Source organism: Erpetoichthys calabaricus, chromosome 15, assembly GCF_900747795.2.
Source record: "Erpetoichthys calabaricus chromosome 15, fErpCal1.3, whole genome shotgun sequence".
Taxonomy (NCBI): Eukaryota; Metazoa; Chordata; class Cladistia; order Polypteriformes; family Polypteridae; genus Erpetoichthys; species Erpetoichthys calabaricus.
In genome coordinates, this window is record NC_041408.2 from 92789483 (window position 1) to 92810214 (window position 20732).

The 20732-nt window shown below is 42.0% G+C and overlaps 1 protein-coding gene across 7 annotated transcripts in view; it reads left to right on the top strand.

Annotated features, from left to right (window-relative positions):
• LOC114665585 (mitogen-activated protein kinase kinase kinase kinase 3) overlaps positions 1 to 20732 on the top strand; it is a 126427-nt gene that overhangs the window by 21698 nt on the left and 83997 nt on the right. For all 7 annotated transcript variants that reach the window (XM_051919137.1, XM_051919138.1, XM_051919140.1 and 4 more), the window contains exons 2-3: positions 2963 to 3020; positions 16743 to 16833. In XM_051919137.1, the coding sequence (XP_051775097.1) occupies positions 2963 to 3020; positions 16743 to 16833 (149 nt within the window). The remainder of the gene's footprint in view (positions 1 to 2962; positions 3021 to 16742; positions 16834 to 20732) is intronic.

Sequence of the window (20732 nt, forward strand, 5' to 3'; positions counted from 1 at the left end):
TGACTCATGGAGGAATGAGTTCAAACTCCGCTGTTTCACCTTTTATCACGTGTCCCATGAGTGTCAGCCTATAATTTTCCTGCCATTCCATCATCAGCTGAAGTTGTCAACATGAAGATCGCTCTTAAGGCAGCCCTTTAACCTTCAGCCATCCCCATGTAATCAGATGTTTGACATATTTCTGCCGTGCTCCATGTTTTTGTTTTCTTTTGTAAAGTGGAATGCACTTCCTGTCTTCTTCTTCTTCAGTAAAGTTTTCAGTTCCTTAGTTATCAAGAGGTGGTACAGTGCTTAGCGGTCCATGTAGTAAGAAAACATTTTAATTTTGATTTTTTAATACATTTGCATACATTACAAAAATCTTGTTTTGACAAAGGGAAGAGGTTTGAATACTTTCTGAACGCACACTGTGTATACACATTATATGTCATTTCAGGGGTGCCACCATAATGTTTGGGACAGCAATGGCCGGTCTATTAAAGCCATTGTCATATTTAGTACTTTGCCACATATCCCTCACTTGCAATAACTGTTTGACGTCTGCAATTCATGGACATCAGATCTTCTCTGCCAAGCCTCTCATGCAGCCATCTTCAGCTCCTGCTCATTTCGGGGGCTTGCCCTCTTACCTTGGCCTGCTCAGTTGGATTGAAATTGGGTGACTGGTTTGGCCATTCAAGAATTTTCAATTTTTTTGCTTTTTTAAAATCCTTAGCTGTATGTTTGGATCATCATCTTGCTGTATGATGACACACCGTCCAGAGAGTTTTGAGGACTTTATTGGAACTTGAGCAGATCAGCTGTTTCTACACACCTCAGAATTCATTGTGCCTCTGCCATTATCAGTGACATCATCAATAAGAAAAAGTGTGCCAGGACCTGTGGCAGCCGTACATGTCCAAGTCATAACACCCCGCCACCATGTTTAACAGATGAGGTGGTCTGCTTTGCATTTTGTGCAGTTCCTGGTTGTCTCCACACTTTGTTCTTGCCATCACTCTGACGCAGGTTCATCTTTGTCTTGCCTGTCCACAAGACCTTTTTCCATAATTCTACAGGCTCTTTTGAAGTCCTTTATCATAAACTGTAATCTGGTCACGCTGTTTTAGTGGCTGACTTATGGTCTACATCTTGCAGTGTGGCGTCTGTACTTCTGTTCATGTCAAGTCTCTGACATATCCACATCTGCCTTCTGAAGACTGTGTCTGATCTGTCGGACTGATGTTTGGGGGGCTTTTTCTTGGCCATAGTGAGGATCCTTCCATCATTGACAATGGAGGTCTTCCATAGCCTACCAGTCCCTTTGTGATTATTGAGCACACCTGTGTGTTCTTTTCTTCTTCATAATATTCCAAACAGTTCATTTCAGTCATCCTAAGTTTTTCCTGATGTTTCGAACAGTTTGATTCTTGTTGTTCGGCCTCATGATGGTTTCTTTGACTTTCATTGGCACAGCTCTTGTCCTCTCACATTGAACAATGGCAATCACAGACTCCAAAAAAGGAGGGAAGCAAGCTGAGGTATCTTATGAAGATGATGAAACCCACCTGAGGAATCACAAATACCCTTGATGCCAATGGTCCTAAACATTATGGTGCCCTAAAATGGGGGTGGGGATGTTCATGTAGAAAAAATGTCTGAATTGTTTGATTTATAATTTTAAACTGTGGAACAGAGGGCTAAATCAATAGAAATGTGCCTTGGTCCCAAACATTATGGAAGGAACTGTATTTATACCTCATCTGCAACCTCCTCCTCCATGTACAGAAAGCACAGCAAAAGTTATTCTGGTGGAAAGGTGGCGGGGCCACAGACCACTTACTTGCCAGCACTTCGGAGTGCTTCCATTGGCTTGTGGAGCTGGTGCAAGTGGGTGTGGATGGTGTGACATTTGACCTCAAATGAAGAGCATGAGGTGCAACCAGAAGTGTGAATATGCAGGCAGGCAGTGCATGGTGCAGATGAGAGTGTTTGTGGAGCCGCCTGGTGTCATAGTACACATAATTTATGAAGGTTTTTATTGTTTGAAACTTGTTTTTTAGCAATTTCAATTTATATTATTTTGTTCCATTTATTATTTATGTTCCGTGAGTAGTGGGGTCACGTGGCCATGGTCATTGCATTTATAATGTAAACTAAACTTTAAGTATAATTACGGCTGTGACGCCGGTTGTGGTAGTACTTCAGTATGTTGTGGCCCTCCAAGGATTATTTTCAATGACTAAAAGACCAGAAGACGATAACGAGAACTGGAATCGTAGTCCATACCAAGCAAAGGTCAAAACCAAGAGATCAGAAATATAGTGAGCAACCCAATCACTGGGACAAAGCAAAAATCAAAGTCAAAACAAGGAATGAAAGTGAAACAAACGTAGCGCTAGGCCTACTTGGATAGGCAACTAACGACACTAAAGATATGAGTTTTATCCAAAGTATTATCTCGATCGACGTGGTGAATGGTGATGACCATAGTCACATGACCTGTTACTCATGTTACATAAATAATTAACAGGATGAAGTAAAATAAAAGTATTTTGTTGCTAAATAAGTGTCAAACAATAAAAACTTTCAAAAGCGACGTGTACTACAACACATGGAAGAAGCTGTGGAAGATCAGCTTGGCATTAGAGGGTGGCCGAGGAAGGAGATGGTGGTCCAGTTATGGATCAGTCTTAGGGAGGAATAGTCCTTGCTTTCCATGCCAAAAACACTTTTCAAAGCCCTAATTTTAATAAGTTCCCTGTTTTGCATTTGCAACATCACAAATTTTTGGGTCAATTTTGTGAATCTGTATGGGAAAATAAACTGTACTGTTTCACTCATCCAAAGATGGGACCCTCACAAATGAGAAGCAGTAGAGAAAATGAAATTCATTATTTCCACTCTTCATTTTTGTTGACATGCAACATGCTCATTTCTTTATTCATGCATTTAAGTTTATGTACATTTTTTATCTCCACAGGCTCGAAATGTGAATACAGGAGAGTTAGCAGCCATTAAGGTCATTAAGTTGGAACCTGGTAAGTTGATTCTTTAGCTATTTTAAATAAATAAAATTTGCAGGTTTACACTAATTGCTAGTTTACTATGAATATGGTTATATTTTTAATGGTTAGTAGCTATTATAAAATAGCAGTTGTTGTTCTGTTAGGTTAGGTTAGATTAGATTGGGGAAACTTCATTAATCTCGAAGGGAAATACAGATGTGTACAGCAGTAGAAACATTAAAAGCAAAGATACAGACTCACAGGTCAAGTAATACTTCAATCAATCAATCAATAGATAAAGTATATTTTCCAGAAATTGCAAAATGAACTTAAAATTGCAAAACAAGCTTAAAAGAATATCAACATTTAGTTTGAGGCATTGTGAGGGAGTGTCAGTTACGGCACTACGGCCATGTGGCGCGTTTCCCCGAGGATGATCCAGCCCACAGGATCGTCATTGTTAGGGACCAGAGTGGCTGGACCAGGCCAAGGGGTCGCCCATGTAACACCTGGTTGCGGCAGATAGAGAGTCATTTCCGGAGGGTGGGACTGGACCGCGTGTCTGCCTGGGGGGTTGCCAACCAGGATCCCGAGTTGTTTCGTCGTGTAGTGGGTGCGGCAACACACTGTACCAGTGCGTGCTCCCCAACTTGACTTGACCTGTCAGAAGGAAGCATGGAATTGCCTGATTGCAGTGGGCAGAAAAAGATCCTCAGAGGTGCTTCTTAGCATGCTGTGGTGGAATGAGCCTGTGGCTAAAAATGGTACAAGACGGCACCCCCTGTAATGTAAAAAAGGGGATAAGGCTGATCCAAGGAGCTATAGGGCAGTAAGCTCAACGTGCATCATGGGTAAAATGATTACAAAACTTATTAAAAAAAAATGATTAAACAAGAATTGGGGAGTTAGCGGAAAGTCAGCAGGGGTCCAGACGGTGGAGATTGTGTTTCACTGATAAGTTGGCATTCTATAAGACAGCAAAAAAGGGAACTCACCAGAGAGGTGCCTATGATATTGCATATCTGGATTTTCAGAAGTCTTTTAATGAGGTACCACATGGACGGTTAGGGATCAAAATAAGAGAAATGGGAGTTCATGGTGCACTGGTTAGATGGGTGCAAGTTGGTTTAAACAGCAGAAGGAAGGAAATGGTCACAGAGAGAGAATTATGTGATGCTAGAAGTGAGGTCAGTGCTGGGCTGCTCATCTTCTTAATGCACAGCATCTTTCATTAAAAATAAAAAAGTGAAATATTGACACAAGTGTTCAGAGCTTTTACTCAGGACTTAATTTGAGGCAACTTTGGCAGCCATTCCTGCCTAGAAACATCTTGGACTTGAAACAAAAAGCTTCACACACTTGGATTTGGGTATTTTCTGCCATTCTATTCTTCTCTGCCTTTCCTCTCAAGCCCAGTCAGGCTGAATGAATAATGTCAGTGGATGGCTGTTGTCAGGTCTGTCCAGAAATGTTCAATTAGGTTTAAGTCTGGGCTCCGATTGGGCTACTCAAGAACATTCACAGAGTTGACCTTTGACCCTATGCCACTCAGATGTTGTTTTTATGTTGTGCTTAGGTTCATTGTCCTGTTGAAGGGTCCAGGGTACTCTGGAGCAGATTTTCATTAAGGATATCGTTATACTTTGCTCCATTCAGACTTCCCTCAACCCTCTGTAGCCTCTCAGTCTCTGGTGCTGCCACCACCATGCCCTGCATACATTTTATCTTCACCACTGAATGCCAAATGTGTGGTGAGAGTGCTCGTGCAAAATGGCTGCCGTCGTTCACCCAGGCGGATGCTGCCCATTGGTGGTGGTTGTCGACGTGGTTCCCCCCTCACTATGTAAAGCACTCTGAGTGTCTTGAAAAGCACTTTATAAATGCAATGGCGTCTTCCTCTTCTACAGTATATGCGAATATGTAATGTTTAGAACAAAAGGCAATGAGAGACCTTGAAAGCCAGCATTTCCTTTTGTGTGTGACTATCTACATCGTCGGCTCTTCCATTTGATAAACATATTGTGTGTCATTCTGAATGTGAGCATTTCTTTTCTTGAGAATTGTTTAGTGGAAGGAGTCCTCTTTGTGTTTTCTGTACATCTTAAAAGCAACGTCTGGTATTAGAAGACAAAAAGCTCGTCAATATTTCTGCAGTTGATAATCCTGTTTTGTTTGTGTTCTCAATTAACTTTATATCTTTCTTGAAAGACAAAGTTAGAAATGGCAAGTCCTTTGGGCTTTCTCCTTTATGAAGTATGAAATATAGAAATAGAAGTGAAATTCATTTATAATAATGAAATTTATTTGTGCATTGAAATTCTAATATCTTCTGAAATCTTGTCTGTACTTTGTCTTATTTATAAAATGCGTTCAGATTCGTTTTCATACTTCAGGGCGTTTTAAATTCAGTCTGTTGCATAACCACAAGACGTTTTTAAGTGGATAACAATAACAGCATGATTAGGCTATGAGTCAGGATAATGCCTTTCAAATGTTTCAATCAAGTCTGTATAAAAGGGCTTCGTTTTCTTAGAAGTTATACTGTTTGAGTTTTGTGTTGTGTTCGCCATATATCACAAGTCTGCTTTTCATATTATCTGTTTGCACTGACTGATCTACGTTGCCTCCCGAATGAAAATTATTTTAATTGTCTGCTTTCTGGATTTAGTGAAAGATGAGATGTGCAGTTTTTGATCCCTTTGAATTCCGTGTATTCCAGCATTGAGCCTCCACTTGGTGAAGATCACTTGAAAATTTAAACTGAGCTGAACTGAATATAGACATGTTGGACTGATACTGAAATTTTGACTTTGGTATCGATACTAGTTTTCAGATCTCGGCATATGGGGTTTTTTTGTACTTTTCCAGTGACGGTATATAAATCTCTATTTCATACAGTAACTTTTAGTTTTGAAAGCCATACTGATTAACCATAAACTGACTCTCTCAGAGTCTTACAATGAGTTATATGAAAGAAGTGACAGTGCAGCCATGCTGTTTACACTCCTGAGGTTTTAACTACGACATGTCTGATTCATGTCCACATTCTAGTAGACTTTATCAGTGGCTGTGGGAAAATGCAGGCTGGATAGACAGGCGACTCTGAACTGGCCCGGTACGAGTGTGTATACCTTGTGATGGATGGGCGTGCAGATCAAGGCTGATATGCTTCAGTCTCTTTTAACACAGTATTGGAATAAGCAGGGTTCTTAGAAGACTGAATGGAAGAAAGAAAAAAAATATATATAGTTTCCGCACTTTTATATTTTCGTTGGAAACTGTGAAGGCGGGAGGAGGAGTAATTGGGCATTTAAAAGTTGGTACGATGCTGGGGAAATTGCATCGCAAATGAAGGTGACTATGTAGAAAAGTAATGTCATTTGTTTTTGAAATTCTTAATAAATAGAGTTAAAGAAAGTGCAGAAACTTTTTGAACGTCCCTCATATATATGTGTATATATACAGTGCATATATTGTCACACTTGGGTCACAGAATTGCACTGAAACACAGGAGTCAGGAACTTTTATTCAAACGCTTCAAATGAACATGTGTCCCTTTCGAAAGTAAAATGAGCTCCATGTGAAGACAGAGGGGACAGATTCGTCTCTCAATTAAAAGTAAACACAAACGTCTTCCTTTTCATAGGGGGGGCGCATTGGGAGCGGGACCCCCAACAGGCGCAGAGGACGTCTGGGGGAGGAGAGAGAGAGAGAGAGAGACAAAGCAAAGAACAAAAAGGACAGGTGCTGTTCAGGCTTTTAAGTATGTGACGCATATCACGTGACAGAGCAGCAGTTCAACAAGTAAAGGAGCAAAGTGGAGGTAAACTCTATTTATTCCCATTGTATCGGCGTTTAAGAGGGGGTTTTGGAGGAGCGTCAGTGTCTTCTAGGGATGCATTCAGCCCCCCTGTTCACTATATAAATATAGAAATATATAGGTATAGAGATATAGATACAGTATATATAGCTATATATATATATATATATAGGGACCGTGCCCCACCAGGACGCCTGGATCAGGGAAGGACTGGGAAAGGGGCAATATCTTCCCTGGACGCAAGAGGGCAGCCCCCCTGGTTTCCACCAAGGGCCACAGATATGGAGCTTGGAAGCTCAACCTGGTGGGGGTCCGTGGCCCAAACAAGGGGCTGCCTGGATGGTTCCTGAGCCCTGGAGGACAGCACTTCCGCCACACCAGGAACTGCTGCCGCTCCAGAAACTGTGTACGCCCGGAGTGCTTCCAGGTGCAAGGGCAGCACTTCCATCACACCAGGAAGTGCTGCCGGAAGACCATCACCAAGCACCTGGAGCACATCCGGGGCATGATAAAGGGGCTGCCTCACTCTCTTCGGGGAGCCGGAGTCAGGAGGAGGAATACAGAGCTTGCAAGAGTGGAGTGGAGGCGGCCGAAGAGAGACAGAGACTGAGGAGCAGTGTGTGAGTGTGTGGAACCAACTGTAAATAGTTCTATAAATAAACCTGTGTGTTTTGGACATTGGTGTCGTGTCTGTCTGTGGCCGGGCTAGCTATTACAAGCTATAGATATATACAGTTTATAGATATAAATACAGATATATAGATATAGAGGGTGAGTCAAAATGATGTTAACATTTGAATGGTGGAAACAATTTATTCACAAAACATACTTCATATGTGCAAGATGATTTACAGGAATGTCTCAATCTGTTTGACAAATTGCCCACAAAAATTGTATATAAGTATATACATAGCAGTACCATTAGTGTTAACATAATTTTGACCCACCCTGTGTGTATATATATATATATATCCATCCATCCATCCATTATCCAACCCGCTGAATCCGAACACAGGGTCACGGGGGTCTGCTGGAGCCAATCCCAGCCAACACAGGGCACAAGGCAGGAACCAATCCCGGGCAGGGTGCCAACCCACCGCAGTGTGTGTGTATATATATATATATATATATATATATATATATATATATATATATATATATATATATATATATATATATATATATATATATGGATAGATAGATAGATAGATATAGTATATGAGATATAGTATCTGCCAAATCACACAAAGAGTACATGGTGGATGTTTGCCAACTGGCCAACCAACCACTAGTGTTACCTAATAATCAGATTCTGATTCAGACTTAAAATAGAATCCCATTACAGCCAGATGGGATCCTTCTCCATTGAGCAAGGCTTTTAACCTGAAAATTGCTGCAGGGGTGCTGTACAATGTCTGACCCTGTGCTCTGATTCCCAAAAAGTCATGCAAAAAGAGCTTGAAGTTTAACAAAGTATTTCAAAATTAAAAAAAAAAAATGTGTTATGATTTGGAGTCAGGAATGTGGTGAAAAGGGATCCAACCATAATCTGCCCAGAAAAGGCCTCAGCAAAAGCATACTGACTTGCAAAGTCCACAGGCATAGCTTCAAGTCCTTCCATACCTCAAAAATGGGGAACAGGCTTTTAAAGTTTAAAATAGACAGAGATATCCTAAACATGCAAAAAATCCCAACAAGAGAGGGGATAACCTTAAATCCTTGGCTTGGAGCTCTCAGAACTCCTCCAAAGGTCAAATGATGAATCCCTAGGAGCTCGCTTTAAATGCTGGGGGCGGGTCTTTACGGTGAGGTAGGTGTGGACCCGCCTCTTGGGGATCCACTCATAAAGCACAAGGAACAGAGTAGAACATAATTACACACATAGACACTAAAAAATAAATGGAGTGAAATTAATAGAAAATTGATAATTGGACAAATAATAAATGGACAGAGTAGTATTAACAGAAACAATTGAAATCATTGAACAATACTGAAAGGTGAACAAAAAAAACAGTAGAAATAAATTTAAACATAAGCCACTTGGGAACCTCGGCTAAAACATCACAATATGTATGTGGGGAGGTGTTCAATAATTGTAAAATGTTTAATGAATTAATGAAATTAATTAATGAATGGACCCCCAGACAACCAAGGTGAGTGTGGAACCACATCCCGTTCCCTCAGGTTGCTAGAATGGAACAAGAAGTAGCCATTCTTGCAATTTTAATGTAGGTTTTGATTTCTTTTCCATGAATCTTATTTAATGCTAAATGCGCAAGCAGACACTACCATTTTTGAAATCCTAATGTTCCAGATGTCATTGCTGGTTTACACTTATCAAACTAAAAAAAAATGTTGGGAATTAAAGTTGTAATGCACAGATGTGGGCTAAACCGGCTTAAACAAAAGGAACAAAGGATTATTTCGAGGGGAACTTGTTTCAGAATTAGGTGATTGTTTGAAGGAGTGCCCATCTGGGTCAGTGTTGGTGTGGCTGCTCTTTTTAATATGCGCTATATTGGCAAAAGCTTGTGGACGCCGCACCATCACACCTATATAAGCATGTTGGATATCCCATGCCAAACCTAAGGGCTTTAATATGGAAATGCCAAACCCAGAAACACACACACACACACACACACACACACACATAATAACATCTACTATTATTCTTTCCACAAGATCTTGGTGTGTGTCTGTGGGAATTTGTGCCCATTCAGCTAAAAGAGCATTTGTGAGGTCAGGTGCTAATGCTGGACGAGGAGACCTGGTTTGCCATTTCATCCTAAAGGTGTTTAATGGGGCTGAGGTCTTGACTCTGTGCAGGCTACTCGACTTCCTCCATGCCATTATGGACATGGCATTTCGCACAAGGGCACAGTCACGCTGGAATAGCAGAGGGCCACCCCCGAACTCAAGGGCACAGTTGGCTAAAATGTCTGCTGTAGCATTAACAGACAGTTATCCCTCCTCCACCAAACTTCACAGTAGGCACTACTGCAGTCTGGAAGGTAGCGTTCTTCTGGCATCCACCAAATCCAGATTGGTCCATCAGACTTTCAGTTAAGTGATTCATCACTCCACATTTTCAGTGCTCCACAGTCCAGTGATGGCATGCTTTACACCACTACAGTTGGCGCTTGGCATGGTGGATGGTTATCTTAGGCTTATGTGCAGCTGCTCGGCCATGGAAACCCATTTACTGATGCATCCAGTGCGCAGTTCTTGTGTAGATGTTGCTTCCAGAAGAAGATGCCACAGAGAATAGCTGACTTTTTTACCCACTTCAGCACTTGGCTGCCCTGCTCTGTGAGTTTGCATGGTCTTACCAATTCGTGGCTGAGCTGTTGCTGCTCCTTGGCACTTCCACTTCACAGAATTGGCAGATCCAGTTGACTTGGGCAGATCTAGCAGAGCAGATGTTTCATGTACTGACTTGTGGCAAAGGTGGCCTTCTATGATGGTGCCACTTTTAAGGTCACTGAGCTCTTCATTATGACTCAGTGTTGGTCAATGGAGACTTTATAGCTATGTGTTTGACTCGATCCACCTGAACTCAGTTGTTTGGTGGGACGTCCACGCACTTTTGGCCTAGCATACATTTAGCATACATTTGTGCATAGCAGAAAGAAAAATGAGATTGTTCTTTGTGAACAGCCATCCGCTCTTGTTTGTCAGGTTTCCTTAGCCACACTGTGGAACTTGCTTCATATCGTTTTGGCTTTCCTTCTTTCCCACTTACGGTGGAATTTCATTGTGTCGTATCAGGAAGGAAGTCCAATTGTCCTCTTTTCCTGCCTTTCCTTTAAACCATTTCATGTTTTCAGAAGAGATGTGTTGTATCCAAGTACTTTATATAAAAAACGTAGTGGGCCCTCATGACATAGCTGCTGCAATAGAGGAGCTGTTTATTCTTTTACCGTATGCCCTTTATAGTTAAAAATGTCCATTTGTCAGAAGAAACATCCATTCAATTAAGTCTTATTTTTTACGTCTCCTTAGAACATGTGACAATCACGCCATGCCAACAGACTCAAAAATACAGTTGTGTGAAAAAGTAAGTACACCCCATCACATGACAATGGACAATAATATAGTCATAGACAGCAGAGTCCAAATCAAGATATCAAAAAAAAGATAAAAGGGTATCGGTTGATGAGCTGTTATTAGTTGTGGGTTGTGGAGGGTCTGCGGCTGATTGTAGTTCAAATTTCTCAAAAATTAATTTTTCCAAAGCTGTGCTGAATTCTCGAGCTAAAATTGTTGCAGCATTTGACAATGATGGATAGCAGGTGATGATTTGCCAAAAAATGATAGTGTTAGAGAAATATTGAATCATTATAATGTGCAGGTAAGGGTTGTTTTTAGTGCTAACAGCAATGCTAAGAACACATGAAGTCACCATATGCATAATGTCACCTTTTCCATTTTTTTCTATGTCAGTTATTGTGTTGATAGGAGTTAGTTATTTTGAACATTTCAGAATCACTTCAGTTTGTTTGAACATCACAAATTTAGCCGGTTTACACTACTTCAGACTCTTTTTAGTTGGATTCTGTACTTTTATTGTCACAGACGTTATTTCGTTTATCCACTACAATAATCAAAAAGCAGACAAATGAGCTGCTGTGTGAGGGAGGCTCATGAAAGGTGACGCACAGCCATTAGGGGGAGCCACTTCTACAGATGGCCTATCCAAACACAAGCTGTTGCAGTGCACACAACACTAGCAGGCGTTTCACGCTTTGGCATCATCTGTAAATTAAATCTGCTTATTGATTACACGCTGGTACAGATCGTTTGTGTATATTGCAAAGAGCAGCAGCCCTGGCACTGACCCCTGTATATCCACTGAAGGCCCGTCACTGACCCCTGTATATCTGCTGTCTATCTGAACTGCAGTGCTACCAAAGATGTTCCAATTATAATTGTTGTGTATATATATATATATATATATATATATATATATATATATATATATATATATATACACAGTATATATAAACTCTGGTCGCAACCCGATTTGGTCATGACCCGAAGTAATTGACTCTATAGGACTGTATGTAAATACAATTAATCCGTTCCGGAATGTACAAGCTGTATGTAAATATATATACAGTGGCTCGCACGCTCTCTCTCTCTCTCGCACTTGCTTGTGCTCTTGCGCTCTCTGTCTCTCACTCTCTCGCGCTGTCTCGCGCTCGCTCGCTACACAGGGAGAAACTGAACACATGCGGAAATCATCGCCGTGTACGAACTGGAAGGGAAACTGGCTTGTTCGTCACCCGAGTGTGTGGTCGTGAACAGATGCAAAAGTTTGGTGAACTTTTTGGTCGTAACCCGATTTGTACATGGTATGAGACGTTCGTGACCCGAGGTTCCACTATATATATATATATATATAATATATTCACGGCATTCGTAGTCTGTGTCACAATCTGATTGAATGGTGGTTACCTACCAGGTAACAGTTGTGGTTGGCCAGCAATCTGCTAACATCCGCCACGGTGCCCTCAGTTTGTGAGGAGCAGATCATAGAATGGTTGAAATAGTTTACTGTCAAATAAATGCAAAGAGTACGCGACACGTGTTTCGCCCTCATTCTGGGCTCATCAGGTGTACACACTCCACTGCACTCCCTCTCGGGAATCGAACCTCGGACGTCAGCGCCAGAGGCGATGCCTCTAACGTTGCGCCACGGCGTGTGGTTCGTTTATTTGACAGCATGTAGATCGGGGTAATTACATTCACGGCATTCGTAGTCTGTGTCACAATCTGATTGTTCGATTCCCAAGAGGGAGTGCAGTGGAGTGTGTACACCTGATGAGCCCAGAATGAGGGCGAAACACGTGTCGTGTACTCTTTGCATTTATTTGACAGTAAACTATTTCAACCATATACATATATATATATATATATATATATATATATATATATATATATATATATATATACAGTAGAACCTCTAGATACGAGTTTAATTCGTTCCAGCACTGAGCTTGTATAGCGAATTTCTCGTATCTAGAACAAACTTCCCCATTGAAAATAATGGAAATCCAGTTAATCCGTTCTGCACCCCAAATATATTAACATAAAAATCAATTTTCCTAACAAATAACACTGATAAATTATATATACTGTAGTCTACCTTTAATAAATAATACTGGTAAATAATAACTGATTATTAAAAGAATCAAAACAGGTGTCCAAAGTGCAGTAGAGCATTCAATAAATCTTTAAATAAATAATCCTTAAAACAGTTGTGAAGTGGAGGTTTAAAATACACAAGAATAACAATCCTTTAACACGAAGTTAAAACGTCAAAAGGATGCAGTCTTTAAAAAACAGATGACAATCCCCGGTGCTTCTTCTCTGTTAGCGTCTCACCTGCGGGCTCTGCAACAGGCGAGACACTCTTAATGCAGCTGACCTTCTCTACACCGTCCTGCTTCAGCTGTTTGGCTCGCCTGTTCAGCTCACTGTTCAGCTACACGCGAGCCTGCACTCGCTCACTCGCTCGCTCGCTCGCTCTCCCGCACCGACTTCCTGCCTTCCTGCCTGCCTGCCCGCGCGCGCTCTCTCTCTCTCTTTTCTTTTACTTCTTCTCCCCCATAACCGGCTCGCGCTTCTCTATATATGCGGGGAGGACACAGCCACAGGAACAATCATGGATGTGGGCAGTTTCCCACCTGTGCACTTAAGTGAGAAACGCAGACACCGCAGATCGCGGCTCGCAACTGCTACCACGCCCCCTCGCTAAGCCGCGAGCTATACCCACAGCCTGGCTCGTGGCTCGTTACGCGAGCCAATGCTCGCATTTAGATCTGAATTTTTCGCTCATACTTTCCTCGTATTTTGAATTTCTCATATACAGAGGTGATCGTATCTCGAGGTTCCACTGTATATATATAAAATGCTCAAAAAAGCATTTTGAAAACCCATCACATCTCAATGGGAAAAACTCCTGCTGGCTATCTCTACTGATATGGTGATGTGTTAGGAACAAAAGTATGGAAACGAAAATGATGAACCTTCAGAGGGACACCCCAAAAATCAATGGGAAAAAATGAGGCCGAAGGCAGGCGAGTCCATTTGAACAAAATCTCATTACAGCAACTCCAAATCACACTCAGTAGTTTGTATGCCGAAAGCCTTCCAAATACCACCGTCTGAAAACGTCCTAATAAGATGCCGGATGATGTCCTGGGGGATCTCCTCCCAGATCTGGACCAGGGCATCACTAAGCTTTTGGACAGACTGAGGCATCAGATGGACCGAAACATAATGTCCCACCCAGAGGTGTTCTGTTGGATTGAGGTCAGGTGAGTGATGCAGGGTTGTGGAGGATCAGTCAATGGTATCAATTCCTTCATCCTCTCGCCACATGAGGCCGGCATTGTCGTGCACCAGGCGGAACCAGCATAGGGTCTGACAATGGGTTCAAGGATTTCATCCTGATACCTAATGGCAGTACTGCGGTGCCGTTGTGTGGCCTGTAGGGGTCTGTGCGTCTGTCCCTCCATGGATATGCCTCCCTCCCCAGATATACCATCATTGACCCCCCACCAAACCAGTCAGCCTGAACGATGTTACAAGCAGCATAACGTTCTCCACGGCTTCTCCAGACCTTTTCACGTCTGTCACATGTGCTCAGGGTGAACCTGCTCTCATCTGTGAAAAGCACAGGGCGCCTCCCAGTGGTGGAGCTGCCAATTCTGGTATTCTATGGCAAATGCCAATCGAGCTCCACGGTGCCCATTAGAGAACGTCGGGGTCTCAGGCCACCCTCACGTTGTCTGTTTCTGATTATTTGGTCAGAGACATTCACACTAGTGGCCTGCTTGCTGTAGGTCATTTTGTAGGCTCTGCCAGTGCTCATCTTGTTTCTCATTGCCCAAAGGAGCAGATACCGATGGGTCCTGCTGATGGGTTAGGGACCTTCTACGAGGGGCCCTGTCCAGCTCTCCTAGAGGAACTGCCTGCCTGTCTCCTAGAATCTCCTCCATGCCCTTGAGACTGTACTGGGAGACTCAGCAAACCTTCTGGCAATGGCACGTATTGATTGATGTGCCATCCTGGAGAAGTTGGACTACCTGTGCCAACTCTGTAGGGTCCAGTCAACATTGATGGGACTGCTAGGGTATATATTTCTGATCATTTGCATTACAGACTCTGTGGGATGAGTCATCTGTGCTTGTAGCCAAATGTGCAGGTTGATCTTCAAGTTCCACTTTTGGTGGATGGCCGGACGCCCAGAGCTTGGAAGGACCAGGGGAGAGAGTATTTTCAGGATAGTTTCTTCCCCGGGCCCCCTTGGTTTCCAACACCCTGCTGGGGGTGGGGGGGGCATGGAGATTTTCAGGGTCCTATTTGTCCACACTTCAGCCTCACCGAGGAAGTGTGGCTGGAAGAAGCTCATTGTATAAAGTGAGTCAGTCAAAACCACTCAATGGCCAGAGTTGGGAGGAAGAGGACAAAGCCTGAGGAGGAGTGGTGTCAGATGGACTGGCGGCAGAGAAGGGTGTGAATCGTGTGGAGTGTTGGTGATTTGTGCCTGTAAATAAACCATGTGCTGGGTGAAAATCCTGTGTCCTGCCTGTCTGTGTCGAGGTTGGCTTCACATATTTCAATATGAGAGAAGGAGGCACATGTCCTGTGCATACATAATCATTCGCCACATTAGCCTGATGCCACGACAAGAGTGAAAACAAACCTGGACAGAGCCTGACACCCCAACACAGGACACTTTATAAAATAATAATAATAATAATAACAAAGGATTTATTACTATGTACATGACATTTCTAGCTTTTTAATAGAAGGAAAAGTGCAAATCATCAGCACAGACAGTTTGGAGAGCCTTCAGCGTGACTTTGAAAAACAGAACAAGCCCCCGGCTTCAATCATGACACGCCACTTTGAATTTTCTGCCTTTTAAAGACCTACATATTTTGTCTGACTGCTGACTACGATTTTTCGGCATTTCCGCTTTGTTTTGATGAAGTATGTGATTGTGCGCCTCTGTCTGCATTCTTTCGTTTTTGACCTCACGGAGGCCTGCAGTGGTTGGCACTGCTGCCACACAGCTCAGGTCACCTTTTTGGCCGTAATAATCGGTCCAGTATAGTTGGCAGACATTTCTCTGGTCTTCAGGGACACTTTAATGTAAAGATAATTGCACCGTTTATAGTCCTGGCAAATGTCGTTCAGTTAGTCTGTCCCCATTGATGTCAATGCATTTCACCGAGGTTGGCAGTATTCACGCTAACACTTCTGTGATTTCTCCGAACTCTATTCGTAGTGAACACCATGGAGTTCGCTCATCACTAATTATTAGGAAAGATTAAAACAGTTGAACCTTAAGGAGATCAAGAGCAGACATGGCTGAAGTGTTTAAAATTGCGATGGAAATGAGTACAGTGCATCGAGACGTGACTTTAAAATGAGGTCTTCGAGAACACGGGGACACAGCTGGAAACTCGTTAAAGGTAAACTTTGCACAAATGTAAGAAGGTTTTTCTTCACACAGTAAACTACCAACTCATGGAATAAGTGGCCAAGTAGTGTGGTAGACATTAGGACTTTAGGGACCTTGAAAAACTCAACTTGATGTTGTTTTGGAGGAATGGAGTGGAGAGGACTGGCAGGCTTTGCTGGGCTGAATCACCTGTCCTCGTTAAAAGCTTTTCAAATGTTCAAATGCGCGTTTTTTTCTTTACTCCTCTAATGATTCTGCTTTTTTTCCAATACCGAGTTACCAATCTTGTAGTTTCAAATATGCATTTTTCAGATTTTTGTCTGCACACATTGAATACAAAATGGGGAAAAAGGAAATACTGTAGGATCCTTTTAAAGTTGTCAGCTGTAACCCAGTTACATTATCGGTTTAAAACACAAATCTGCATTTTCTTTTCATCTCTCTTTGTTTTAAACAGGTGAGGACTTTGCAGTCGTTCAGCAGGAGATTGTGATGATGAAGGACTGCAAGCATTCCAACATTGTGGCCTACTTTGGAAGCTATCTCAGGTGAGATCTCTCTTCAGACTGCTCCAATGTTTACATTCCCGGCAGGAGGAGAAGGGGGGGCTTCATTGGTTAAATCCATTCACTTTAAATAACAAGGGCAACCAGATTCTTCCTGATTTAATCTGGGTAAGCAGGGTGTAATTGCAATTTATATTTGCAAAAATGTAATTGTAATTTATAATGCTGTCTACAATCCCCTTTACACCGCTCATACACGAGATAACGCTGAAGAATCAAACTAAACCAAGCCAAGCCAGGCTTCAAGGCCGCTCATGACTTGTGTACTGTAAAGAGCACTTTATGCACTTGCCGGCAGTGTATTGCTTTGTTTCAATGCTATCGATAACCATTTTGACAGTCACGGCTTATAAATACAATAACTCTTGTGGACCACCCAGGCTGGAACCCGACACAGACAAGCGTGGGACAAATGTTCAAGGCACACACTGATTTTTTAATTTTCTTTTTCTTCACTTGTGGGCAACGCCTTCCCCGTTCCCACAAGCTCAACACAATCCAGCACAAGCACAAATACAAAACAATTCTCTTCCTTCTGCTTTAAACTACTCCGGTCAAGCGTTGTCCTCCTCTTCCCGACTCTGGCTCCCCGAGTAGTGGCTGCTGGCTCCTTATAAAAGGAGGTGCTCCAGGTGCTTGATAACTCATTTCCGGCAGCACTTCTAGGGCTCAGCAGCTCCTGCTGCAGCACCCACTGGCAGGTGCTTGCGGATCCCAACAAGGCTGCACCAAACTCCAAATCCCATGAGGCCCTGCAGGAGTCGGAGGCACCGCTGCAACCCAGGGGGGGTTGCCATCTAGCGTCCCTGGGGAGGTAACACTCTGGCCACGCTTGCTCCACCGGTCCTCCCAGTGTGGCCAGGCAAGGGTCCCGGCCGCATGCTACACTCTATTGAATTAGAAAGTCCCATTCAGCCACTCAGATTGTATTTTACTTCTGATATGCCAATGGCCCTACGTTTCCACAATTTGAGTCGGCTCACTTACTCTTTGTGGTGTCTTTATGATTTTTGGTGTTGATATGCCGAGTGTTTTCCAAACTGAGGTCAGGCCGTAGGTGAGCTGGTACCAAAGCTTAGCGCTTCTCGCTTCAAATTCAGTTTTTACCCTTCTGCAGTAATTTGCGTCATAGTTAGAATACGTTAACTGTATATTGGCATACATTAAACTACCAACAATATGCTACCTAGTAATGTAAGTGTTCTCTTCTGTATTTGTACTGTCTTGCACTTTCATTGTCATATTGTACATGGGTGACCTGTACTTTGTTTCTACCTGACCAGACTGACCAAGTAAGATTTCCTATGTACAGCCGTACAAAAGGCACATAAAAAATCACTGGCTGTATGTCTCTATCTCTGTGCCATCCATGGTGAACAAAACATCTACCTCCATGTTTGGCACTGTAGCTGCGTTTGTCAAGGGTTTCCAAATTGTTTGAATTGCAGCTACCAGACAGGCGCTCCAGCAGTAGGGCGACTCGTTGAACAAAAAAGGAACTTCACAGTCCATGTGCCTTCATTTTAAAGATTTTAGTAGCACTAGGGTGTTGTACCTTGTTGGCCATTATGAATGTAGTGAGATGCAGGGCGGACTGGCCATTAGGGCACTTGGGCAATGCCTGATGGGCTGCGGACTCTGGTCTGGTCATGGGCCGGCCGTTTCATAAATTAAATTTTATGTACTGGTTACTGTTTGACATTAAAATTAATTTTCTAAACTACTAAACATTATCTGTCCGGTACTGCAATTTATATAGTCCTATATAATATAACGTATTACGTCATCAAGTTGTTTTAGTTGTCAGTACACAACGTTGTAGCGAAAAATTTGGTCAAAACTGCCTTTTTCTGATTTCTGTTTCGATACAGCTACATTTTGGTTAGCATATACAGTATTGCAATTTATTTTATGTCATATCTAGTATTTAAATTCTTCGGTACTAATAATTAGTTTAGTTTATGTATTAGATAGATAGATAGATAGATAGATAGATACTTTATTAATCCCAAGGGGAAATTCACAATTATTATTATTATACATTTTATTGTTATTATTGTATTATTGTAATTAGTGGTTTTCTGCTGCGATTATTAGTATGATGAAATAAAGTTTTAAAGCACAGGATATGAATTTTTCATATTAGTACGGAACATTTATAGTTTATCGTTACGTTAATGGAACATTTCAGTCATGTGAGGTTTTCATTATAACCTCGGTTATCATTGATTCCATTGTAAATAAGCAGCTACTAGGGTACTGGCACTTGAACATGACGTTGACATTTGACATGTACTCTAATAACATGTAAGCTATGTTACTAAATTTTTATTTTACATTAAATTTTATTTCTAGGAATGTTGTCAAATTGAAAGTTGTGTCTAAACAACAGTGTACCGATTAAGTTTGGCAACAGTTTAGATAGAGTTCATATCATAGGCTCATAGCAAGTAGCGAGCCGTGTACTCATCACAAATTTTAAGAAAATCACAATGAACAATGGGCCATGTGGGTCAACCTCGTCACCTCACTCGTTGAAGGATGCCCGGGCCGGTTTTGAGACCCAGTCTGCTCCTGGTGAGAAGTCAAGCAAAATGACACTTTTCATTGACTAACAAAAAAGATTATAAGATGCAAGCTTTCAAGGCAACTCAGGCCCCTTCTTCAGGCAAGATGTAATCTTTGTTATCTTTAATGATTACATCTTGCCTGAAGAAGGGGCCTGAGTTGCCTGGAAAGCTTGCATGCATGTTGTAATCTTTTTAGTTAGTCAATGAAAGATTTTAGTGAAATTCAAAGCAAACACACAAAGTAAGGAAAAAAATTGATGATAAGGACAAAAACGAGAGGAAAAGGGGAACTTGCTAAATGTCGTGTTCTGCTTGAGGTTTTTTAAGGTTTCTATCCGTTGTCACGTACACTAGGACCTCCATTTGACCAACGTACATAATGGTCACAAAACTCAGTACCATTAATGCCCCTCTGTCTGACTGACTGTTCATGTTTTTTTCTAGCTGTGCTGCTGTCACAAAAAGCCAAGAAATCACGCCGAGTCCCCTTTGTCATTATGGGTTATTAAGGACAGATTGATGAGCAAAAATGGCAGATTGACCCATTTAAAGTGAAATGTACAACACAATAAAGTGTGCAGCGAGTGAAGGGGTCTGAATACTTTCTAAATCCACTTTAGCAAATCAAACCCTTACATTCTCATTTTAACTTTATTAATTAGTGGGAGTTAAAGGTGATGTTTTTAGATGGGTGCAGAATTGGCTCAGACACAGGAAGCAGAGGGTGATGGCGTGAGGAACCTCATCAGAATTGGCCAATGTTAAGAGTGGAGACCAGCAGGGGGCAGTGCTGGGGCTGCTGCTATTTTTAATATCTATAAATGATTTAGATAGGAATATAAGTAACAAGTTGGGTAAGTTTGCAGATGATACCAAGATAGGTGGATTAGCAGAACATTTAGAACATTTAGAACATTTTAGAACAGAAGGACTTGGATAGCAGACAGGCTTGGGCAGATTTGTGGGCAATGAAATTTAATGTCAGTAAATGTAAAGAATTACACATAGAAAGTAAAAATGTGAGGTTTGAATACACAATGGGTGTCTGGAAAATCGAGAGTCCACCTTATGAGAAGAATTTAAGAGTCATAGTGGACTCTAAGCTATCGACTTCCAAACAGAGTTCAGAAGCCATTAAGAAGGCTAACAGTATGTCAGGTTATATAGCGCCTTGATGTGTGCAGTACAAGTCACAGGAGGTTCTGTTTAAGCTTTATAACACACTGGTGAGGCCTCATTGGCTGTCCTGGGTGCAGTTTTGGTCTCCAGGCTACAAAAATGACATAGCAGCACAAGAAAATGTCCAGAGAA